Consider the following 25,937-nt stretch of genomic DNA (forward strand, 5'->3'; position numbering starts at 1 on the left):
TTGCATAAATTGCCATTGAATTTTCAAACTACAATTTAGTCAGCGATGTCTTTCAGTAATGTAACATTTTATCTTCTTTTACGAGGAGGGATCCCTCAGATTTGATACAGGAAATACAAATACACTGAATTTTTGTTTCAAGAAGAGAAAGAGGCAAAGAGGCTCTCCTGGAACATGTCCCACATGATATCAGTGACTAGGCAACATCTGCTTGCAAATCTGAACTTACATTTCAGTGGTAAAGTTCCTGGTGTGTATGACTAACTATTAGTCTCTGTTTTAATTCTTTGTCCCAATCATTTCACAGGACAAACGACCAGCTCGTTGCCTTCCTTTCCAGATACCGAGACATGAACTTCTTGAAGTCCCATGGAAGAGACAATGCAAGGTAATGTGGACTTTTCTGTGCCTCTCAGTATAATAATAAAAATTTGTGGTGATACTTCTCATTTCTTTTCTTTTCTTTTCTTTTCTTTTCTTTTCTTTTCGCAGTCCAGGTAAAAGTTGGATCACTTTGTGTGATCAATAAAACCTGAACTTTCAACTGCAGTTTTCCCATGAAAGATGTACAGATCTGTGTATTGGGTAGTGCAGAGCCAAGCATTCTCAAGACAGAACACTTGGATCAGAGTTTGAGGGTGGCATTCAAATTATTTGTGTGCACACAGTGGAGGCTGGTTCATGAGAGTGAATGGGGCACTACCCCACCAACCTCAGCCTTAATTCCTAAAAAGAGCAAAGTTAGATGTCAAGCCTGGGCCACGGGTAGAAGTTTGAGATGAGGCCTTAAACCAAGAGACCAACCCATTATTTAGGACCAATGAGTAAGTCAGAAGCAAAGGACAAACAAAGATACAGGAACAGATCAGGGACCCATTGTTGTTTAAACAAGGCTCCGCTGCAACAGGAAGTCCTCTTATATTGTTTCCTGTCCTAGGGGGCAGCCTGAGTCCATCCAGGGCCTGAAGGTCCTTCACTGAGAAGCTGGCATTTGCAATTCAGTGGCTGACCACGCAGGGCAGACACCCACAGATCCCAGTAGCTCCTGACAGTGGGAAGGTGATGTCATCTTCCCAAAACCCAAGTTATCTGCCCATTCCATGCGAGAACAGGCTGTGGTTGCTCAGAGATGACATTTAAAAATGCACTCTGACCCAGCTCAGGGGCACCATTCATTATCCGCCTATTCTACAATTTTAGACAAGCCGTTGAAATAAGATTCCAGAGCTAAGCCAGGCACAAAATTAAGCCCATTTCGCACCTTCCAGTTAAACGGTGGCAGATTTGAGAAGGCTTACCACTTCATGCATATATATCAAGTGGGCTGGGAGAGAGAGAGAGATTTCTGTCTTTTTGTCACTAAAGTGACAGTGTTGTCATTTTATTTTCTTGCAGAGTATCAATCTGCTCAAAAATATGAAAAGCTTATTATATGTTTATCTACTCTGATCTGGTTTCTCTTTTTTTACAAAGAGTTTCCTGAGATCAGCTTACATATTTTATCTCTCTTGCTAATACAGTTTAACCATATCTTAGGACAGTACTGTGTCATATTTTTTAAAGGAGAGACTGTTACTTATCATTCTCAATAGTGCTGAACTTGGATGGTCTCGTGCCAATCCCTTTGCAAGTGACACTGGGCCACCAGAAATATGTTGTTGTGGTTTATTCCGTGTTTCAGGATACTGTACAAATCCTTCCAGGGTTTCCAGTAATATTAAGACTTATTAGTAGAATCACTATATTATCACTGTAACTATATGAAAACAAAACAATTCATCAGAGGTTATATCCACACCATACATTGGAAGTACATTATTTCACCCAAATTATTCTGGGAACTGTAGTTTCCTATGGGTGTTGGGAACTGTAGCTCTGTAAGGGGTAAACTACACTTCCCGTGGTTCTTTGAGGGAAGCCATGTGCTTTAGGTTTATGGTGTGGGTGTGACCTAAACCCTTTCCACACTGAGCAGTTGGTAGGTAGATGCTGCTCTGCAGAGATTGGACAGAGGAAAGTCCAGCTGAAGGAAGCTGTTCAGTGACTTTTGCACCCCTCTCTCTCTTCCATAACCCTTCCTACATGGCAGTCTGTGGTAGATATGTTTGGGCTGTGGGAAGCTGGAGCAGGCTTTGAAGTCTGCCCACACCTCTTGGTTTCCTGAGATTTTTTCCCATAGCGCACCACATGGTCCCAGGTGTAATGTCTACGGCAGATCCATTCCTTGATCTGATGGTTGTGGAACCACCAAGAGGGACCCTCCCTGCCTATATTAACACCCAGCAAAATTTGTAGGAGCGGAGGTGGTCATTTGGCTATCAACTCACTTAGGGCTGTGTGAGCACACCTTGAACTAGGCCAAGAAACAAGCCAGCAACCAGTCATAGATTGGGGCCAACAGTCTTGGCTTCCTGCAAAGACCACTGGGAAGTGTAGTAAGTTCAGGGTGTTGTTGAGGGACCCCTATTCCTTTCACAGAGCTACGTACAGTTCCCCAGAAAAAAGGTTTTGTTTCTTAGACTACTCTAGGAATTGTAGTTATGCAAGGGGAATAGGGGTTCTCCTAACAACTCTCAGCACCCTTAGCAAACTACAGTTCCCAGAATGCTTTGGGGGAAGTTGTAACTGTGAAAAATGCTGCTTTAAATGTCTGGTGCAGATGTAGCCTAAGTTATTTAGGGCTTTGAACACAAATGTGAATGCAACTTGAATTGGGCCCAGAAATGAACTGGGAACGCATTGCTTCATTTTGACTGGCAGGTTTTGCATTAGCTGGCATTCCTGTCAAACGTTGGAGTTAAATTAGAAAGGCAATAAGAAAGGGTTATGGAGATATGCCTCCCGTTCGCTTCTGACTCTTGTGATCATTGCTCCTCAAACACTGTCAAAAGAAGAAATAAGAGCATGAATTATGACCGTTCCACACAAAGCCATAAGATACTCACCTCGGCTGGGACAAGAGCAATTTGGATGAATTAAATCTGCTCATCTTCTCATTAATTTAATATTAAATTGTGCTAATGTGCCACTTGGCCTCTCTTCTGGGGAATAATAGGCTGGGTCTTTAATGGGGATTCTGCCTTTGGAATACATAAACAGTTAATTGCATCTTAGGATGTGCTGTGATATATAGGTAGGGCTGGCATATCAGTTTATGTATTATTCAGAATCAATTATCTCTTTAAAAAAACTGAAAGTGCTTCAAATTAATTACAAAGAAAGTAGTAACAAACTTGAGGGGTTGCGATGGAGAACAGTCAGATTTCAGGAACACATCAGTTCAGGAGAGCTGTTCTGGAACCATCTGTGGGCAAAAAGTGGTTGGACGAAGGGAGAATGTTCCCACAAGTTGAAGCCCGCTCCCCCAAAGCTGCTGTTCACTTGCAGAAGAGAATGGCGTGGCATGGTTTCAGGGGCACTGTTGTGGTGAAGTGGAGTGGCAGCCTCCATTGGATGGGGTAGGAGGAGTTATGGCAGACTTCCTCAAACTCAGCCCTCCAGATGTTTTGAGACTCCACTTCCCATCATCCCTGACCACTGGTCCTGCTAGCTAGGGATCATGGGAGCTGTAGGCCAAAAACATCTGAAGGGCCGAGTTTGAGGAAGCCTGAATTACGGCATAGAGAAGAGCATTGGTAGTTAAGAACCCAAGAAGAGCCCTGTTGGAGAAGACCACGGATGCTTCTGGTCCACCACCCTGTCCTCATGGGGACCAAAACAGATGTCTATGAGACACTCACAAGCAGAATCTGAGTGTAACCTGCACCTTCCCAGCAGCAACTGGTTTTCAGAGGCGCACTGCCTCCAACAGCGCAGGTAGAGCACACCCATTGTGGGCAGTCGTGGTGCTTTAGTAAGTTGAGTTAATAGCGCACTGTGTGAAATGCTGTATGGCACCAGCAGCAGGGCATTTCAATTCTGCTCCCAAGCAATTGCTGGAAAGCAGTTCCTCAGCAGGGAGGATGCACTCAGTGTTATCTGCAGAGTGTTTCTGAGCAATTAATCAGTATGCTGGTCTGAATGGCACATCCAGTAAATGCTTGTGTATTTCTGTAACAATGAATCACCCATTTAATACCCAGCACTACTAAGTACTGCACATAGAGCAGAATTTATTATCCCTGCGGCCCAAGTATTTTAACCTCTTTGCTCCTGGTAGCATTAATGGTCTCACTAGTTTTGGGTGCAGCTCTGGTTTTTTTGCCGGGGGTGGGGGAGGCAAGTTACATGTTTGAAATTTTAGCCAAAGGACTCATTGAAACACGTTGGCTACAAAATTCCTTCTTATTGTACCTGGGAAACATAATGAAATAATTGCAGGAGCTGTATACAAAATAAAATATTATTAGCGCACAGGATGTTGTTGTTTTATTTTATTTTTTAAGTGCAAAGCAGGGGCATATAGAAATGTGTATGTTTTACAGTGACGGCTCTGTTTCTCCACTTTATCACCTGGCTTGCCATAAAACAAAACAAAACAAAACAAAACTTTACTGCTCATTTTTGGCAAAGCACCCTCACTTGGCTTTCCATCCTATGCTATTTAAGGAAAAGATTTTTGTTTTATTTTTTGAAATTGGTGCTAAAATAAATAGGTGTGCTGAAAAACTGAGGTAATATAACTCAGGCTGCAAGGTTAGGGGCAAATGCATGGGAGCAGTGTGAATTCCACTGCAGACGAGGGTGCAATTGCAGTAGTGGGACCAGGATGTGGCCCAGATCTGCAGGGGGACATTGGGGCATTTTGCATACGGCGAGAAAACATCTTGGGCCACCCCGGTAGCCCCATTCACATAATTGCTTGAGAATTATATGAAAACAGACCCCTCAGTGCAGTTGCGAAAGGTTCAGTCCACTGCCTTGATTCAAAATGGCTTCCAGTTGTATCTCAGCATCGATGAAAATCTGCTCATTGATTGAACCATCATGCAAAATCTGGTACAATATCTTAAGGGATATTTAAATGCACAGCAAAGATGACAAATTACTTTCCAAAATATCTAGTAGATGTTTTTTGGGAGGCAGCGTATGATAAAAATCTTCATTTGCCCCTGTCGTTGGCTACTTTTAAGGAAATCCATTGATGTTCTTGTACTTCATCACAACAAACTTTTCCATTAAAGTATTGGAAACAAATACATTTTGTGGCATAGATACAGCCTCTCCGCTGGGTGAAATATGTGACTATTCGAACCATATGTTAAAAAGTAACAATGACAAATGGTTTGTTAGTAAATACTCCCAACAAATCTGTTGGTTGTTAATTGCTAGGAAGAAAAGCGGGGGGAGGGGGGGACACCGAACCCTCTGCCAACCTTTTTAATTCAAGAAGTCATTTAGATTTTATTGCAGAGCATTAGAATGATTAATGCTGGAAGAGGAATATTTAATCTCCAATGGACAGCGCTGATTTAGTTTTCTTTGTTCCTTACCTTTCACTGGAAGGACTTATCAGAGGTGGGATTTCAGGTTTTCATTTCAGTTGTTGCCAAGTTGCAATCAGCAATTAATTAGCCTCGTGGGTGATATTACTCACTTTGAACTGGGAACCGGACAATCCCTGAAGAGTATCTTGGCTCTAAGCTTCTGCAGGGACACACACACACACACACACACACACACTTTAAAAAAAAAATCAGGGGTGCAAAGCCTTTTCCAAGCCAAGGGCCACAATCTCTTCTGACTAATCTTCCAGGGGCCACATTCCACTGGTGGGCAGGGCCAGAAGTAAAAGTGGGTGGAGCAATTAATGTAATTTCATAGGCTAGTTTTTACACATTCTCAGCCCCTTTGTCTGCCAGCCAGGCAAGCAACAGGCATTATTATCCAAATTGAAGGACACATTCCAGGCAGGCAGAATTTTCTAGAGTGTGACTTCATTATACAGCTTTAGGCGCTAGGCAAAAACATCCCTCTTTAACCAGGCCTTTGGCTGACTGGCATCCTTTTAAAATGTGTTGGGGAGGGGGGGAATGTATTGTGTTGTCTTTGTTTTCATTATGTACAGTATTTTGTGTCTTTATACTGTGATTTTATGTTGAAACTGCCCTGAGACCTGCAGGTATAGGGCGGTATACCAATTTAATAAATAATAATAGTAATAATAGGTCCTGTGAGGAGTGTGGCCTGGGCTGAGGGTGTGTGTATGAGGAGAGTTCTGAGGGCCTGAAAATAATTCATGTAAAATGCATATTCAAAGTAAACATGGTTTTTTTCAGAGGCGTCCCCACCACCATCACCAAATAATAGAAATAAATGACTGAACTTTCACATGCATGCATATTTAATTTCGCAGAGAATTGCATAAATATTGTATTTGGAGATTCTAGAACACCCCATTAAAATTGCAAGACATTTCCATTATCCCTTTTATAATAGAATGTGGAATTAGGAGCTCATCTATGGAAATAAAATGAAATAAAAAATTCTCAACTTCTTATCTTCCCTTTTGTCCTCTAAGCGCCGTAAACGCACAGAGAGGCTCGTATGTCTGGGCTTTGTTTTTCATTAATTAGATTTGGAAAACAGCCCATTTTCTTTCTCTGGGCTCTGTTGCTTTTTGAAATAAATTCTAATCAAGGATAAGAATGCTAGCTGCTTAAACACTAGAGTTTCGTGGGGACCAGGAAGGTACACAAAGGTGTTTAGTACAATGTTTAAGAGAGAGAGAGTCAGTGTACACACCATATACTTAAAACACATTTCCCACTCCCAAGAATGCAGGGAACTGTAGTTACACCTCACCGAGCTACAGCACCCTTAAGAAACTACAGTTCCCAAGATTCTTTGGGCAAAGCCACGTGCTTTTATTGTATGGTGTGTACACAGCCAGAGAAGGGAGCTAACTGTCCCTTATTTACTATCCTCTGTTTTCTTGTACCCGCTGCTGGTGAATCTTCTATCCCTCAGACAATTTGCATGACATTTTTCACAGTGGAGGGTGTTCTACTCCTGCTTTAGTTGTTTCTCTCTTTCCCCCACCCCCTTTTACCTCCTGCTATAATCACATATGAGGGACGCGGGTGGCGCTGTGGGTAAAAGCCTCAGCGCCTAGGGCTTGCCGATCCAAAGGTCGGTGGTTCGAATCCCCGCGGCGGGGTGCGTTCCCGTTGCTCGGTCCCAGCGCCTGCCAACCTAGCAGTTCGAAAGCACCCCAGGGTGCAAGTAGATAAATAGGGACCGCTTACTGGCGGGAAGGTAAACGGCGTTTCCGTGTGCTGCGCTGGCTCGCCAGATGCAGCTTTGTCACGCTGGCCACGTGACCCGGAAGTGTCTGCGGACAGCGCTGGCCCCGGTCTCTTGAGTGAGATGGGCGCACAACCCCAGAGTCTGTCAAGACTGGCCCGTACGGGCAGGGGTACCTTTACCTTTACCTTTTATAATCACATATGTTCCAAGAGTCTCTATCTTTCTTACTCGTTACGTGTATTTTTAACATTTCCTTTCCCTCCTCTCCAGGTTTATTAGAAAACAAGGGCTGGACAGGCTTTTCCTGGAATGTGATACCCACATGTGGCGCCTTGGTGACCGGAAGATTCCGGAAGGAATAACGGTGGATGGCGGGTCAGATTGGTTCCTCCTGAACAGGAAGTTTGTGGAATATATCACCTTTTCTAACGATGACCTGGTGACAAAGATGAAAAGGTTCTACTCCTACACGTTACTCCCAGCCGAGGTGAGCAAACTTGCGGAGAGCCCTGTCCCACCACAGAAAAATAAAAACAGCACAGGGGTAATTCCTGAATGCCTGAATTATAGCTGTTCATTGTTATGAAAGGCTTTTTCCTTTGGTTATTGGTTGCTTGCTTGCTTGCTTTGAAGCTGCTCCACTTTAACATACATTACCTTTCAAAAAATCAAGGCCAGCCCTATCATTAGGCAGGGTGAGGAAGCTGCCTCAGGTGATGGAACCTGATTGGTATGTTGTGGAGGGAGCGGAATTCTTGCCGGCTGTTCCTCCTGAGTTCATGGAGGACAAGGCTATCAGTGTGGCTCCTCATCATGTCTACTGCCTTCCAAGGTCAGAGGTGGCATTCCCCTGAACGCAAGTCCCTGGTGAGAAATGATGGGGGAATGCTGTTGCCCTCTTGTCCTGCTTTGGACTTCTCACAGGCAGCTGGTTGGCCACCGTGGGGATGGGGGGAGGAAGGATGCTGGACTAGACAGGCCTTTGTTCTGATCAAGCCGAGCTCTCTTTTTGTTCCATGAGGAAGAAGTATGTTACAATCACCCTGCTTGATCAGACCCAATGTCCACCTAGTCCAGGGGTCAGCAAACTTTTTCAGCAGGGAGCCAGTCCACTGTCCCTCAGACCTTGTGGGGGGCCGGACTATACTTTGAAGGGGGGGGAATGAACAAATTCCTGTGCCCCACAAATAACCCAGAGATGCATTTTAAATAAAAGGACACATTCTACTAATGTAAAAACATGCTGATTCCTGGACCGTCCGTGGGCCAGATTTAGAAGGCAGTTGGGCCGGATCTGGCCCCCGGGCCTTAGTTTGCCTACCCCTGACCTAGTCCAACCTTTAGCATTCCACCAGAGGCCCCCAGGCATAAGCCCAGGGCCTTTTTTCAGCTGGAATTTGCTGAAACTTAAGTACGGGAGGCATTTTTGACACGGCTGCAGCCCCCCTAAAAAAAGCTCAACAAGTTCCAGCACCTCTTTTTCTAGGAAAAAAGAAGCCCTGCATAAGTCTAAAGCCAATGTTTGTCCCACAGCAGCTGGCATTCAGCAACTGAACAGGGAGACTCAGTTTAGCTATCATAATGAACAGCCTAAGTCAGCCAAACCTGTTGCCCTCCAGATATTTGCAGGCTACAGCTCCCACCATGCTTGATCATTGGCTACACTGGCTGAGCCCAACAGCATCTAGAGGGCAACAAGATAGGGAATGGTAGCCTAAGCTCTGCAAGATTAAGAAAGCTTGTGGCATATGGGGTTTTCAGTTAAGAGGAAGGGTGAATAAGAAGCAACATGATACAGTTTGAAGAATTCTGCGTGGCATGAAGGAAATGGCTAGAAGAAAGTATTTCTCCCTCTTTCATAACACTAGAACTCGTGGACGTCCGTTGAAGCTGAATTTTGGGAGAGTCCAAGAAAAGAAAGTACTTCTCCATGCAGCACCTTGTTAAACTATGGAACTCCCTCCTGCAGGACGGCTGCCAATTTGGATGGCTTTAAAAGAGGTTTAGGGATGCGGGTGGCGCTGTGGGTTAAACCACAGAGCCTAGGACTTGCTGATCAGAAGGTCGGCGGTTCGAATCCCTGCAACGGGGTGAGCTCCCGTTGCTCGGTCCCAGGTCCTGCCAACCTAGCAGTTTGAAAGCACGTCAAAGTGCAAGTAGATAAATAGGTACTGCTGCAGCGGGAAGGTAAACGGTCATGCGTCCCTTTACCTTTACCTTTAAAAGACGTTTAGATGAATTTGTGGAGGAGAAGGCTATCCACAGCTATTGGCCATGATGACTGTGCTCTGCTTTCATTGTCAGACGCCGAAATTATTCTGAATGCCAGTCATTGGAAGCCACAGGAGGGGAGAGTGCCTTTGTGCTCGGGTCTTGCCTGCAGGTTTCCCACAGGCATCTGGGTGGCTACCATGAGAACAGAATGCTGGACTAGATGGACAAAATTGTCACAAAGCCCATGTCCAATGCTACCATCTTGTGGCAGCGGATTCCATAAATTATGTGTTGCATTAACTGGATTTTTTTTCTTCCTCTGTCATTCTCATTAGTAATGGTGACCAAAAGTTATATTAAGTGTGTAGGTGACATCCATCTTTCTTCTATCCACTAGACCTTAATGCAGTCAGAAGACGACTGATCCCCTTTCTCCTTTTCGCTTACACATATATTAAATGTTCTCCTTTTAATCCTGTTTCTCCTAAAGGGAAACGAAAGGTATCGTCTTCCCTTTCAACTCTGTTAACCTTTTATTCTGCTTATCTTTGCAACGGCCTTCTCTGCTTGTATAAAAGGACAGGGCAGTGGGTAATTGGGTAGGTTTCTCTTCCCCTCCCCTCCTCAGTCCCAGCTTTTTGCCTGAATGACAATGCATGCCTTAATGGGTTTAACTAGACAATTCAAGCGTAAAATCCATATTCACTGGCCTGTCATTTAACATTTTTTTAAAAGGGGGCAAGGGGCTTGTCCAGGGGGATAGGCGGTCAACCATACTAATGCCATTCCGTGTGTCTGCAGATCACCCTATAGTTGATATTTTACAAAAGAACTCACTGTTCTGTAAAGGCCTTTTGCTTTTTCACCACCCAATGTTTATCCTGTTTCAGTTTTTCTACCCACAAGATTTCCTCGGCTAGGTTTTTATCCGACTCCTTCAAAATAATAATAAAGATAAATAACTAGGGAGCCCACTCTCATGTTAACCTAGCCCGACCTTGTCCAACCTGATGTGCGGAAGTGTTGGACTGTAACTCCCATCAGCCCCAGCCACACAGTCTGTCAAGGAAATTGGGAGTCGTAGCTCAAAACATGGGGGGGGGGGGAGCGCTTAAGGTCCGGGAGAAGAAAAATCCTCTCCACTGTCCCAAAAAACAAAGCCTCCCTGGACATGGGAAGATAGGAAGCTGCCCTTAAATCGAGGCCACATTCACTCCATACATTTAAACCACAAGGATACTGCTTTAAACACTTGTGGCTTGTCCCAAAGAATTGTGGGAGCTGCAGTTTGCTAAAGATGCTGAGAGGTTTAAGGAGACCCCTTCCCCCTCCCCTGCAGAGCTACAATTCCCAGAGTATGATAACAATAAGTCTATTCTAACAGGGAACTCTGTGAGTGATCCTAACAACCCTCAGCACCTTTGACAAAACTAACCAGGTCCCAGAATTCCTTGGGTGAAGCCATAACCATTAAAGTGGTGCCATAGTGCTTTAAATGTATAACGTGAATGTGGCTCTCCAAGGCTTCAGTCAGGGGTTTTTCTCAACCCTAACTGTAGACGCCAGAGATTGAATCTGGGGTCTCCTGGATACCAAACAGATCCTCTGCCCCCCACCCCAGTTATGAATGTGGGCAAAACTCCTCAGAGGTGCTGGGGCCCCAGTAACTGCCTGAGGGTGCCTTGTGGTGGCGCTGGGCCTGTCAGTCTCCATTACTATGGGATTTAAGTAAACACCGAAATTACAGTGGTATAATTAGAAGAAGAAGAAACCCATTGGAATTTCTCACTGCCTTGAATTGGCAAATAGACTTAGCAGCCTCGGAAATAATTGCAAGAGACAGAGCGTCCCTGCTGTTGCCTTAGGGGCAAACTGGGTCTTTCACTGCGAGGTCATTTTCACCTATGGGCACATTGCAACTTCCAAATAAATCAGCCGTAGTAGACAGAGAGGAATTGGCTTGGTTTGGGGTGGTTGTCTTTCCTTTTATTACTTTTACTATTTCCTCACGTTAACTGGTGGGAGATTTTGACCTTGAAATCACCACCACCACATTGGGAAATTTATCTGAAGGGAAAAGGTCCCTGGCCCTAGCTGACTGGAGATGCAACTTTAAAATGCAAAACAACGGAATTAAATATGATCTCCTCCTCCTTCAGGTGCTCCTTCCTGTGGCGCTTTTCAGTGTTGGTGTTATAAAACCACTTTCCTGTTCCAGAAATCTAAAATGCAATGACTGTCCCAGGCTATCTTCTAGAATTGTCATTTTTAAATAATTAATAGGGAAATTTTCCTCAAGGTTAATCCCCTCCCCACTACAGCAAAACACGCACACACCAAAAAAAAACCACAATGAGAGATCTTGTAATAATCAAAAATACCGAACACATCAATTAAATTATTAAAACAGCAGCCAGAGAGAGAGAGAAAACAATGTATTCGATTTTAAAATGCATTGACACAGCAGCTTAATAAAATCTCCTCTGTCTTCCTAAAATGCAAGAGAAAAGGGGTCAGCATAACTTATTTTGGGGAGGGAGCTTCATAATCTTGGTACCAGGGCTGGATTGAGGTTTAATGAGGCCCTAAGCTGCTGAAGGTAATGGGGCCCTTTATATGTCCTGCTGTCCTTTGTCAACAACAAATTGTCACTGTTTTTTGTGTGTTGAATACATGCTATATGGTAATTTATGGACCTAATAGGTATCTTTGCACATAGCAAAATATGTATTTTATCAAAGTAATTGTTGAACTTATCTTATATTTTGGAAATGTACATCCAGTGGGTTTTTTCCCCTTTAATTTTTTTTGGGGCCCCCAAGAGAGCGGGGCCCTAAACTATAGCTTGTTTAGCTTATACGTAAATGCGGCACTGCTTGATACCCTTGAGAGTCTTTTTGGCAAAAGGGTGAGGTATAAATGCTGCAAATAAATAAAATACAGTGAAACTTGGGTTACATACGCTTCAGGTTACAGACTCCACTAACCCAGAAATAGTACCTCGGGTTAAGAACTTTGCTTCAGGATGAGAACAGAAATCGTGCTCCGGCAGTGCGGCAGCAGCAGGAGGCCCCATTAGCTAAAGTGGTGCTTCAGGTTAAGAACAGTTTCAGGTTAAGAACGGACCTCCGGAACAAAGTACTTAACCCGAGGTACCACTGTAGTAATAACACACACACACACACACACACACACACACCAGCGGTCCACAGAGAAAAATGGTTTGAGAACAAGTGCAGCGCACTACGTGATCTCTTCAGCCCAGTGGCGTAGCGTGGGTTGTCAGCACCCGGGGCAAGGCAAGTAATTTGCGCCCCCTAACCCGTGGATTTGCGCCCCCTAACCCGTGGATTTGCGCCCCCTAACCTGTGGATTTGCCCTAACCCCAGATGTTGCGCCCGGTGCGGCCGCCCCCCCCCTGCACCCCCCACGCTACGCCACTGCTTCAGCCCATATGCTTGTAACCATCTCTTAATGTGCTTGACTGCATACATTTAAGCATTCTTACCCCCACTTTAACTATAATTGGTTAAGGGTGCTAGGAATGGTAGCTCTGTGTGGGCAGCACCCTTAACAAACTACGGCTCCCAGGATTCTTTGGTGGAAACCGTATCGTTAAAGCACGGGATGGATGTGACTGTAGTGTCCTCTCACTCTAATGTACCAACGCCACTGAGTTTTGTGTTTCTCCCCGCCTCCCAACAGTCTTTCTTCCACACCGTCCTGGAAAACAGCCCTCATTGCAACACAATGGTAGACAACAACCTGCACATCACAAACTGGAACCGCAAGCTGGGTTGCAAATGCCAGTACAAGAATATTGTGGACTGGTGCGGCTGCTCCCCTAATGATTTCAAGCCGGCCGATTTCCACCGATTTCAGGTAAGTTAGTATTTTATCAGGTTTGTTAGTCACGCCGTCGTAAGGCTGGATCCAGCAGGTCTTTTCTTATGTTCTCATGTGTGAGAGTTGGAGTCCATCATTAACTGGAGGACACCAGGCTGACAGCTTCTGCTCTATCCCATACTGTCTGCTCTACCTGACAGCAGCTCTCCATGAGTTCTGGTCACTGTCGCCTGGTCCTTTTACGTTTCTTTTTTAAAAGATGATGCCAAGGGTTGAATCTAGAACCTGCTGCCCTTCCCTCCCACAGAAGCTCCATCTGGTGTTTCAGTCTATGGTGTATCTAGAGATTTGAACGTTAGTTTTTTTAAAGAATCTAGTTCAAGCTCAACATGTCCAGAAAGGAACCAATGCAAGTTCGCCTTCACCCCTTTACATAACAAGCTAGTTCAGTTCACAGTTCAGTTCAATTCAAATTCAATCAAATGACCCTCCCCCCAAAAAAACAACCCCAACATGCAGAATGTTACTGGCTGCTGTGCTGAAGTATAAAATATCATTAAAGAAGGCTAAGAAGATATCCAAAAACTCATGCACACAGTGGAATGTGAATTGTTTACTTATAGCTCGGTCAGCAGAGCATGAGTCATGGGTTTGAGTCCTACGTTGGGCAAAAGATTCCTGTATTTCAGTGGGTTGGACTAGATCTGACCCTCGTGGTCCCTTCCAACTCTACAATTCTATTATTTTTTTGGCTCATCTTTTCATTCTATGATTCTATTTTTCCTCAGAAATTATGATCTTGAAGCTTAAAGGCCCAAAGTGTCTGAAGCATAAAAAAACCCCACACATGTAAGAGAATGAACTTGATGATGAACTGGAAATCGGTCGAAGTCCTGCCCCAAAATGAATTTAGTTCACATTCTGTTCTCAGCAATTATGGGAGCTATATGTTCAGGCATAGTCCAGATATTTTTGAACTCATTCAGTAAACTTCATTAAACCAAACTAGTTCATGCCAAACACTGGGTGGAGGGCTCCCACTTGCACAAAGGAGGTCTCAGGTTCAGTCGCTGGCATTTTCAGTTTTAAGCATCTCAGGTAGCTGGGTTGCCCAACAAGTTCTGGAGGGTCACTGATTTCCCACCCCCTGCCCAAAAGTAAACCTGTGTTCCTAGTGAGAATGCTTCATGCATTCCAGGCATTCTGGCTGCAAATGGAGAGAATGAACATAATTGGACCTACTCCGAAAGCAAATTTGACGTGTGGTGTTGACTTTTCAGAAGGCATGTTGCACCTTTTGATCTTGGCGCTTTCAAGCTTGACACTTTCTATCTCTCTATAATAAAAAAAAATGTGCAGAAAACAAAGAAGGCTTTTACAGTGTAACAGAGCGGTGTTAGAGAAACACATAAATCGTGAGCAGCATCCCAGTTCAGCGTGTTATAGAAAAATGTAAGAGCCCCCTATCACCAGCATCCACTTTCCCAAACACTTGTTAACATATCATGGCCTCCACAGACACCAGTGTACCCACCAGTGCGTCCTGTGGTGTTCACAAAAGGTATGAGTAAATATCCCCTCAAAAATACACAAGATACAATTTGCTTTCCCTGCTCATTTCCTGTTTGCACTGACTCAGCCTCTCTTACATTGAAGCTTTATGTCATGCCCTCATGGCAGCCATTTTAAGTTATGGCACCCACCCACCCATGGCAGCCATTTGTGTTATGCCAGGCTCAAGGCAGCCATTTTGTGAATGATGCCAGCAGCACTTTCTCAAAATTCTAAATGTGCTCATTGGCCCAGAAAGGTTGGCAACCCCTGTACTCAAACAGCAAATCACCCATACACAGAAGTTCACAATTAAGTTACTGGGTCTCATCTTTTTGATACTCATTCTTCCAACCTGCCAGGACTGTGTTGACACTTTGCCAGTGGCTTTTTTCTCCCCCCCCCCCACCCCCGGTTTCTCTGCATCTGAATTTTTTATGTCCCTTTTTGCTGGAATTTTCTGACATCCATTCTTGCATCAGCATGACGTGTAAGGTGGGAACCTTGTGTTCTTCAAAAAAAAACCACAGAAACCACGTTGTAAAAAAATTGTTCTTATTGACACAGCAAACCACAAGACCCACCTTCTTTGCACGCAAATTTGAAGCGGTGGTGAATCAAGAAATAATTGGCCAGCTGGATTACTACTTGTATGGCAACTACCCATCGGGCACTCCAGGCCTGAGATCGTACTGGGAGAATGTCTATGACGAACCAGACGGGATCCATAGCATCAGTGACGTCATGCTGACCATGTACCACTCATTTGCTCGTTTGGGCCTGAGGAGAGCAGAAACCTCCTTCCACACTGATGGTGAAAACAGCTGCCGGTAAGTTCAGAGTTCCTTCAGTCTACAGCAGGTGGCAAGTACCTCTTCTCCTCCATGCAGCTGAGGTCTACATTCCCTCTGGGCTAATCTGTCAGCAGCTGCAAACCAATGGGGATCAAGAAGCTAAGCTGGTGGGCTCAGGACAGAGTCAAAAATGAGCAGGGAGTCCGCTTCTCCCTGTTTCTCTCTCGCCAATCTCCAGTCTCCATTTCTCTTTCTCTCCAATAATACCCTTTTCACTCTCTTTCACTCACGGATTGCGACTGCACGTTTCAGCTTTATTTATTTATGTAGACAACAAGGGTAAGGTAAAGGTAAAAGGACTCCTGACCATTAGGTCCAGTCGTGACCGACTCTGGGGTTGCGGCGCTCATCTCGCTTTACTGGCCGAGGGAGCCAGCATAGAGCTTCCAGGTCATGTGGCCAGCATGACTAAGCCGCTTCTGGAGAACCAGAGCAGCGCATGGAAACGCCGTTTACCTTCCCGCCGGAGCGGTACCTATTTATCTACTTGCACTTTCGAACTGTGCTTTTGAACTGCTAGGTTGGCAGGAGCAGGGACTGAGCAATGGGAGCTCACCCCGTCGCGGGGATTCGAACCGCCGACCTTCTGATTGGCAAGTCCTAGGCTCTGTGGTTTAACACACAGCACCACCCGCATCCAGACAACAAGGGTAGCACTTGTCTAATATTTAATGGGATGGAATTCCAGAAGGGGAGTGCCATAGCATTAAAAGCCAGATTTGTATATCATGAGGCGTGGACTCTGCAAGAGGCCCTGTCCTGCAGAGCACAGTGATTGATTAAGTATATAAGGGGCAAGATGGATATTTTAGGTATCCTGGTCCCAAGCTGTACTGTAGAGGAGTTTATACACCACAACCAACACCTTAAACTTAGCCCAGTAGCCAGCTGGCAGCCAGTGCAATTTTTAAAAGTTTGTGAGTCTGGGAGCTGCCATTTAAATTTCCCACAGGACCCGCAAATGCCGAATCGCCCCAAGGGGTTGTGGTGAAAGTAAATGGCAGCTCTCAATAGCTCTCAATTAACTGCTGTGGATTGAGAGTCCTTGCTCTCTGGGGTCCCATCTCGGTGCCCTCTGCCAAGCCCCCACCCCACCCAGGCTTAAAATCAGAGGTTTAAGAAGTAGTGCAGCACATCTTCATTCCAATGAACTCAACATCACTGTAGCTGTAAGAACCTCACCCACTGCCAAACCACTAACTCTGTTGTTCCGCAGCTAACCAGACTCTTCTCCATTGGCATTTATGTTTTCCAGGTATTACCCAATGGGCCACCCATTCTCCGTCCAACTCTACTTCCTTGCTGATCATTTTCAGGGTTTCCTTGTCAAGCACCATGCTACCAATCTGGCTGCCAGTAAGCTGGAGACCTTAGAGACATGGGTGATGCCCAAAAAGGTGTTCAAAATTGCAAGTCCACCAAGTGATTTTGGAAGGCTGCAGTTCTCTGAGGTAAGCGTCGCTGTTATCTTTTTTTTTCTTCCCTTCCTCTTTCAAACTGAACACGGTTTCCTTTTCTTTGTTCTGAAACTACCATGGCTCCTACTTCCTAACTGAGGCCAGATCTGCCAGATATGGACTTCTCCACACTTTCATTTGACCCCTATTTTGACTGCACTGTGTTGTGTACCAATTCATTCCCCTGGGTCCCAGAGCTTTTCTCACTGTTCTGAGGCTGTACCTTGAGAAAATCCAATCTTGCTTGGAAAATTCTTATCAGGTGTGCAAAAAATTCAAAGAGAGATGTAAAACCCACATTGGGCAAAAACAAAACCTGCATTGCATGGGGTTGGACTTGATGACCCTTAGGATCTCTTGCAACTCTATAATTCAGTGGTTGTAAGCTTTAGTTCAGCAGGTAAGATCAGATTTTCTTAGCCTGCCAAGGAATTTCGAGAGGATGTTTCCTTGTAATAATTGCTTTAAATTGTTTTTTATTTAATCCCATTTAATCCCCACCCTTCCTTCAAGGTGTTCAGGATTGTGTACATAGTTCTCTCCCACCCCCCAACATTTTATCCTTCCAACAACCCTGCAAGGTAGTCTGGGAGAGTGACTGGCCCAAGGGCATCCAATGACTTCGATGGCTGAGTTGGATTTTAGTCTCCCTGATTTCAGTCCGACTCTGTCAAGTGCTAAACTGCTCTCATCCTGAGCCACACATTCTTTGCAAATGGCACAGCTGCCTAAAGCTATTTATTTCATCATTTTTTCTTGCTAAATCACAAATTTTAATTAAAGCCCACACAGCTAATTGAACAAATTTTTGTTCATAGTCATTATGTCCTGGCCTATAAATTCTGCATTTTCTTTGGCAATTGAGAGAGGCTTAGGTAGGCTTCAGTGTTTTTAATGGCATGTGTGGCAAATCGGCGACATTAATGTCCTATTAAGGAGATGGATGCTGGTCTTGTTCTGTTTATTGAGATATCGGTGGATTGAATTGCCGTTTTCATGTCCTGACAAATGATCACACCAACTGTATTTCTTGGGATTGGCAATTCTTCTGTTGTTTTGTTGGTGTGAGGGCATCTCGCAAGTTAATGAGTAACGCACATGCAAGATAACAGCTGAAACAGTATGTCTAGGTTTTACTTGCAGTATAGTCACAAGCGTCAACCTAACCTATTAAAAATCCTATTGGTTGAACTCAAATTGGGGGCTGGCACCAGTGGTCAACATTGTTCAGCAACCACCAAGGCCTACAGCTTTCCCAGGGGCCCCCATTTGGCCCTGCTGCTACTGCACCTCCTGCTTACAATTGCTGCCTGCTCACCTGCCTTCTCCAAAGATCAGTAGCCTCAGGACTCATTTTTCAGGGGTCAGAATTGATACTCCTCCATTAGCATCAGAGCCTTAAAAATTGGACCAGGCCGATACATGTCCTTGGCAACAGTCAATCATATGATCGATTCCCGCAGAAAGCAGGGTTGAAGTCACTGCCTTGCAGCTGATGGGAACTTGATCACCCTACAGAAATCAGCTTTGCAAGCCCTATACTCAGTACTCAGCAAGCAGCTCCCAGGTGCCTGACAACTAGCTGGCTGTTGGAAAGCACCCAGCCACTTCAACTAGTGGTTGGGGCAACGCATCTGTCAATCATCAGATGCCATCATGATGTCAGGTGATTGGCCAACCAGGTGATTGTCCCACCCACCAGTCAAAGTTGGTCTGCAGGGGTGAGGATCAAGAAGGTTCCAGCCTACCAAGCCCAAAAGGTTTCCCATCCCTCGTAGTGACAGTACCGAGCCAGATAAACCCTATTTTGTTCACTGGGGCACAGAGATCGGGAGCCTATGGTCTTCCAGATGTTGCTGGACTACAGCTCCCATGACCCTTCATTCTCAACCATGTTGGCATTGGTTGTGGCTGTTGGGAGTTGTAGTCCAACAACTTCCACAGAGTGGCAGTTTCCCAGTAGGAGGTTAATTCCATATGACGTAGGTCATTCATTTGTGTTTGTGTTTTTGTTTTTTGAGAAAGTTGACATCCGTCCAAAGGGAAGGAGAAAGATGGACTTGGGTTTCATTTAGGCATTCAGGGACTTCTGCACTAAGCCTTATCGGCGGAACTCGAAAAAAGTTTGTTTCTAGCCTCGTTAGCAGTTGCAATTCATCACAGAGAACAAAGTGAACTGGGCGGCAGGCAATTAGTGTCTTCTGTGTGGACCTAATGGTCCCCGTTTGTGGTGAGCAATGAGACACAAGCTAGTAATCAAGGCATAATTTATCTTGGGCAAATTTTAAGTGCAAACCCAAGCAGGGACCAGAATAAGTGATGCAAAAGCTGAGTAGGGAGTTAAGGAGCACCCCTCCCCCCACCTCTTCAAAGGAAAACTGCTACTGAGTGGATTCTCTGATGGCACAGAAGTACAAGGGGATGAATGAGACACAATGGTGATCAGCCTGTCTGCAAGTACAGAAAGTGGTGACTTTGGGAGTTTAAACGCTCAGCAGAAGTGAACTTGATGCAGAATCCCTGTTGCAATCACACTGAGACTGAGTTTAGAAAAATAAGAAAGCTACCTTTATTGCAGGAAATGCATGCTTGATAGGACAGGTCCTAGTCCTGACCAGCTGGGGTGGAGAATGCAACTCTTGCATCTCAGCAGGAGAGAGACCAAGTTGGAGGCAATAATGCTTCTGAATGCCACTTGCTGGAAGCTGCAGGAGGACAGAGTCCTGTTGCGCTCAAGTCTTGCTTGTAGACTTCCCATAGGCATCTTGTGGACAAGATGCTGGACTAGGTGGACCACTGGCCTGATCCAGCAGGGCCGCACTTACGTGAACTGCATGGGGGAAGTCAAAAGTGAGTAACTGGGTCCCAATCTGCACATTCCTCCAGGAGGTGCCAATCAGGTCAGTTCATACAGGAATTATCGAAGATCAGATTCCTTAAGCATGATCATCCTGAGCCCCTGGATTTTCCCGAAGTTAAATTTAGCATTCTGAGAATCTGTTCCTTTTATTCTTTCTGGCTGGGACAGGGGAGGAAATTCTTCCAGGTCTTGGAGATACTCAGATAAAATAAACACAATAGGGTTGTCACCTCCAACTTTGCTTTCTGTTTCTATGCTGTATACCAGCAGGCCAGATCCTTATCTTTCCCACCCCCTGAGGGCCACGTTAAATGGGTGGGTAAGGCTGCCAACCTGCCAATCACCCACCACCACAATGACAACCGGTGACCCATTTTTGCCCCAGCACTTTGAAGCCCCAACAATCAGCTGATAGTCGGGGCTTCAAATCTCCACACGCTGCTCTCTGCAAGGATCACCAACCAGTGGCTCAGTGGTGCTTGCAGAGAGACCTGAGTGATGATCTGAAGGCCCAAGAATCTGCTTTTGTCACCAGCGGAGGCACCGTCTCTTTGGTTTTGTGACTTCTGTACCTTCTTCCTCCTTCTTCCTCCTTGTGTGTGTGACCTGGGGGGTTCATAGTTTGCTGATTACAAATACTTTCAGCAACTGGTGCATGCCACATTTAATTGCAGTTACTTGTGTCCCTGTTGCCCCTTGGATAGTAGCAAACGATTACAGCTATCTCAGGCATAGCTGAAACATTGGGGTGATGGGGAGAGAACAGCTAAGAAAATGTAAAGTCTGTTCAATGTTTGTGGTTGGTTGTAAATCAGTGTAGTTCTATATAGAAACTTGTTGTTCTGTGATTCTTCCCTTCATTCCTGCCACCACCTACTGGGTGTTTAAAAAAAATCAGTTGAAGCTGTTCCAGGTGGTGTCAGGCTGAGCAGGCAACCTGCAGGTAACATATTACAAGCATCGGTGCTTTAGTTCCAACAAGAATTATGAAGGGTCCTCAGAAGTAATGCCGTGGCAAATGTAAAAGTGCAGGTCCCCATTTCCGAAGAAAAAACAACAACTGGGAGCCGCAAAACCATTGCGACATTTAAAACAAATATATCTCCGGAGCCACGATCTGACAGCGGGCGGGAAGGTGACATCAGGACGGTGCGTGACTAACGCACGCACCGCCCCCATGCGACGTCACAGCCAGTACAGTGCCCACCACAGTGAGGAGTGTCGGGGCGCACAATGCGCCTCCTCCCCTCGCTAGTATCCGCCCCGGAGCCGCAGCAAAGATGTAAAAGAGCCACATGCGGCTCCGGAGCCGCGGGTTGCAGACCCCTGGTTTAGAGCTACAGAACAGAAGAGCTCCGCCACCTCAATGCTATTGCCACTTGCCTGTTCTAGAGTGACCCTAGGAGCCAGCCCTCAGGGACTGACTCGCCTCCTTTCAGTCTGGCTCCAGTGAGCACAAAAGGTGAAAGCACTTCTTCTCAGTTGCGCAAAAGCTCCCCCTTCATGCCGATTGGGTGGCCCCAGGGTGCTGGATATGAGGACCCTGCTGCAGGAATAGTAATTGGTCTTTGACTCATTGCGACCCCACAGAACCCCATCTCTGGTCCCTAGCATTGAGACAGAGATTGCATTACAGATGCACAGGAAGGGTGGCTACTGGCTGCCTCCGTCAAATCATTTAGCTCCATTTATCTCTCCCTTAGAAGATAATTCCCCCCAAAATACCAACAACAGTGGGATGGAGAGCAGCAGAGCAACTCAGGACCCAGGACCTTGTAGCAGCCATCCAATGCGACAATTACAAAAAAGAACAGAATACGTTGATTTTTAAAGCAGTTGGTTGTTTCTTTCAGTGTTACCTGATGTGCAGTGCTTCTGTTTACCCTTCAGATTGGAACCGACTGGGATGCTAAGGAGAGAATATTCCGGAATTTTGGGGGACTCATTGGGCCCATGGATGAGCCAATCGGCATGCAGAAGTGGGGGAAGGGCCCCAACGTCACTGTTACTGTCATCTGGGTGGACCCCACAAACACCATCGCCGCCACGTATGATATCCTAATAGAATCCAGCGCGGAGTTTACTCACTACAAGCCACCATTGAATTTGCCTCTCCGCCCCGGAATCTGGACCGTTAAGATCCTGCATCACTGGGTCCCTGTAGCGGAAACCAAATTCCTGGTCTCTCCTCTGACATTTTCCAACAGGCAAAGCATCAGGCAAGGTAAGACCTTTTTGCGAACCAAACCGTTATTTGCAATTACAGCTTGGCCACAGGTGCTTAACTAAGATGGGGCTTGGGTCAGATCCAGAAAGTCTCTTCTTATTTTTCTCATAACGTGATGGTGGCCACCAACTTAGATTGCATCAAAAGGGAATTAAGGAAATACAATGGAAGGTAAGGTTTATCTACGGCTGCTAGTCATGAGGGATACATGCTAGCTCCAGGATCAGGCGGGGGGGGGGGGGATTGCCTCTGAATTGTCATTGTTTTGTGATTGTCAGTTTATTTACATACCATATTTTCCTCAAGCAAATCTCTGCTCAAAGCAGTTCACAAAGTCTAAATACAGTGATATGGTACCAATGCATAATAAGACATATAATATCACTGCAACATACTAAAAAATTGATAAGCAGCAATTAACACTTCATTTTGCATATATAAATGTTTAAGTAAGCATGCAGCTGGAGAGTAATAGCAGACGATGAACACATTCTGCCTGTTGGTTTCTGTGCTGCATCCTAGCGGGGGGGGAAGATATCAACAAAAGCATGTTCCGTATCTTCCATAGGCTCACACCTAAGGGGTCAAAGAAGGCAGTGACTCCTGTCCGGGCTGCTGTAAGGATGGATTTATTTCAGGTCTGTGGCTTCACAGGCCTAACTATTCCGGCCTGTTTCCGCTGTCCTGCTTCTCTGAGACTGTTTGCATCCTCCTGGGTCACATTCACACCATACGTTTAAAGCAGTATGATACCACTTTAAAGAATCAAGACGTCCCGCAAAGAATCCTGGGAGTGCTAATTTGTTAAGGGTGCTGAGAGCTGTTAGGAGGCCCCAATCCCCCTCACAGTTAAGCCATTCTGAGAATCCTCCTTCTGTGAGGGGAGCAGGGGTCTGCGAAGAACCCTCAGCACCCTTAACAACCTGCAGCTCCCATAATTCCTTGGGGGAAGCCATGACCATCTAAAGCGGTATTGTACTGCTTTAAATGTGTGGTGCGGATGTGGCAGAGGTTTCCTGTCCTTTCTCTTTTGGCTGAGGCAGCTGTATACCTCCCCTCCCATCAGGCAGGTGAATGGGAGGACACTGCCTAGCTCCTTCCAGAGCAGGAATCCAGGCAAGGATTCCTCAGAAGCCATTCCTTGTTTGCTGCTTGGTGGTAGGGGACCAGGGCCTCTTTAAAGGGCAAAGTGCTGGCGAATGAGCCCCTGCAACTCATTACAGCGTCCCAGAAGCATCTGGCTGGCCACCATAGGACAAAAAGATGCTGGACTAGAGGAGCCTTTGATCTGATGCATCATGACTGCTTCTTAGTACAACACAGGATGCAGTCCAAACAAAGTGAAAGCACCGTTAACTTTCCTTAATTTCAGCAGAAGAGCCTGTTAGAGTCCAGCGCTTTGATAATGACCACAGAGATTCTACTGACTTGAGGAAGGAGTTCATTACTGGGGGAAAACATTGCCCTTCTATTATTTATTGTACTGGTGCAACTCAAGGTGCAAGGGGTGGCTTTAGGTACTGATTATACGAAGGAACCAATGCAGTGCTGTCATCTAAAATACAGGTATAGAAGGGGGACCTGTTGCAGTTTCAAGTGTTCCTCTTCAAGCAGACAGTCATGCCCTCTTCCAGGACGCTCCGTTCCTTTCCCACCCCCTTTTTCATTTCCATCTTCCCAAGGCTACATGCTAGTGATGGATGAGGCCAGAAGCACAAGGAGGCAGAGCAATGTGTGTATATTTTGCCTGTGTAGGGAAGTTTTTAGTGTTTGTTACGTCTTACTGTGTTTTCATTTGTTGGAAGCCGCCCAGAGTGGCTTGGGTAACCCAGTCAGATGGGTGGCATATAAATAATTTTATTATGATAGTTTCTATGCACCCTGACACCACCACCCCTCTCTAAGGCAAGCAAGAGGCATTATCAGGGTTCCAGGACACATTTCACAACCAGGGAAGAAGAAAAAAGGAGCGAGACAAAGCAGGGGTGGTTCAAGATGTGGCCCAAGAGGATATGTGGCCTTGAGAGAGCCCCGAGAGCCAGACAGAGAGGTCTGAAGGGCCACATTTGGGAGCCTGAAGTCTGCACAGTTGGAATATCGTGGAGAAGGATACATGATTTCAAGAGGCACACTGAGATTAGAGCAGATGTTTAGAGGAGCATTCGCAGTGTGAGCTTTTGAGTGTGCCTCTCCAAGACCTTACAGTTCAGAAACATTATGCTGCATGCGGAAAAATTGTTACAAAGCCTCTTAGCTTTCTTTTCTTTCTTTTTTCTTCCTTTTTTCAGCATTTTTTCGCTTTGCCACCACTTGCATTACTTAAACTTACTTCTAATGCCAGATAAATGCTGTGAAACTGACAGAAAAATTAGGACATCTCTAAGAGCCATTTTTCTGATATTTTGTGAACAATGCCAAGGCTGCCACACACAGAAAATCACTACGCACCTCTAGATTCAAAGAGCAGTGTAATGAGACCTGCCTTTTATGAAGGATAAATAATAGGGCAGAACTAAAGGATGGGGAGAGGGTAGCTCATTTTCCGTAAACTTCTTCAGCCACAGTGATTTCCCCACCCCACACCCCACCCCACCCAAGGATCATGTCAAAATGGGGCTGAATGCCTATTCAGCCTGCCTCTGAATGACAGTTGCTGGGATTCGCAAGTGGGGACAGTTCAGCTGTGCTCACGTCCAGCTTGTGGGCTTCTCACAGGCATCTGGTTGGCCAAGAACAGGATGCTGGACTAGATAAGCCCTTGGTCTGATCCAGCAGGTGCCTACAGTGAGAGCTCATGCCATCTGAATAAATCAGGTAGAATTCGACTGCCTTGGCAAGCGAATTATATGATCAAAGCCATAATAAGCCAGACAGAAACAGCATGTTTAATATAACTGAATAATCGGGGTTGGCCACAGGGGGCTTGCAAGGGAGGGGGTCACCTCAAAATATAAAACTTAAGTCTCTGAGAACCATGAAGAGTGTCCAAGCAAGGGAGACGGAGCCTTAGCCAATTTACAACAGAAGATCAAACCGTTGCCTCCTTTCACAAAAGGAAGAGCTTAGATAATTGGCACGAGTTGCAAATTACACAGGCGACGTGGCAGGAATTGTAGACACTAGTATGTCATTCCTGGCCCACAGACCCACTGGAACACACAGCATAGTTCTCCAAGTCTGAGAGGGCCTTCTTGAATGAAGGCATTTTGCCCTGGAGGTGGTATGTATGTTTTGGCAGAGTTCGGCGAGTCCCTTCCTGGCATTAACCCCAACCACCTCTATCCCAATTTCCATATGTGAATTTTGAGCTAGTTTCCTACAGGCAGTTTTAAGCACCTTTCATGTAGCACCGTGGACACTCAATGAAGCTGGATGTTAGAAAGTTCAGGACAAATGAAAAGAAAGCACTTACTTCTTCGCAGAGTGCAAAGTTAAACTATGGAGCTTGCTTCCACAGGAGGGCACCAAATTGGATGGCTTCAGAATCCCAATTGCTGGAAACCACAGGAGGGAAGAGTGCTCTCATGCTTGAATCCTGCTTGTTGGTTTCCCACAGGCAATTGTTCAGCCACTATGAGAACAGGATGCTGGACTAGATGGGCCCTTGGCCTGATTCAGCAGGCACTTGTTATGTCCATTCCAGTGATTGCTCTGTACAGTGGTACCACGGGTTACATACGCTTCAGGTTACAGACTCCGCTAACCCAGAAACAGTACCTCGGGTTAAGAGCTTTGCTTCA

The 25,937-nt window shown here is 45.5% G+C and overlaps 1 protein-coding gene across 2 annotated transcripts in view; it reads left to right on the forward strand.

The window, feature by feature from the left end:
- XYLT1 (xylosyltransferase 1) overlaps nt 1-25,937 on the forward strand; it is a 166,907-nt gene that overhangs the window by 139,557 nt on the left and 1,413 nt on the right. For both annotated transcript variants that reach the window (XM_028707063.2, XM_028707062.2), the window contains 6 exons: nt 308-388; nt 7,459-7,675; nt 13,108-13,284; nt 15,367-15,629; nt 16,909-17,104; nt 21,861-22,194. In XM_028707063.2, the coding sequence (XP_028562896.2) occupies nt 308-388; nt 7,459-7,675; nt 13,108-13,284; nt 15,367-15,629; nt 16,909-17,104; nt 21,861-22,194 (1,268 nt within the window). The remainder of the gene's footprint in view (nt 1-307; nt 389-7,458; nt 7,676-13,107; nt 13,285-15,366; nt 15,630-16,908; nt 17,105-21,860; nt 22,195-25,937) is intronic.

Source organism: Podarcis muralis, chromosome 14 (genome assembly GCF_964188315.1).
Source record: "Podarcis muralis chromosome 14, rPodMur119.hap1.1, whole genome shotgun sequence".
NCBI classification, from domain to species: domain Eukaryota; kingdom Metazoa; phylum Chordata; class Lepidosauria; order Squamata; family Lacertidae; genus Podarcis; species Podarcis muralis.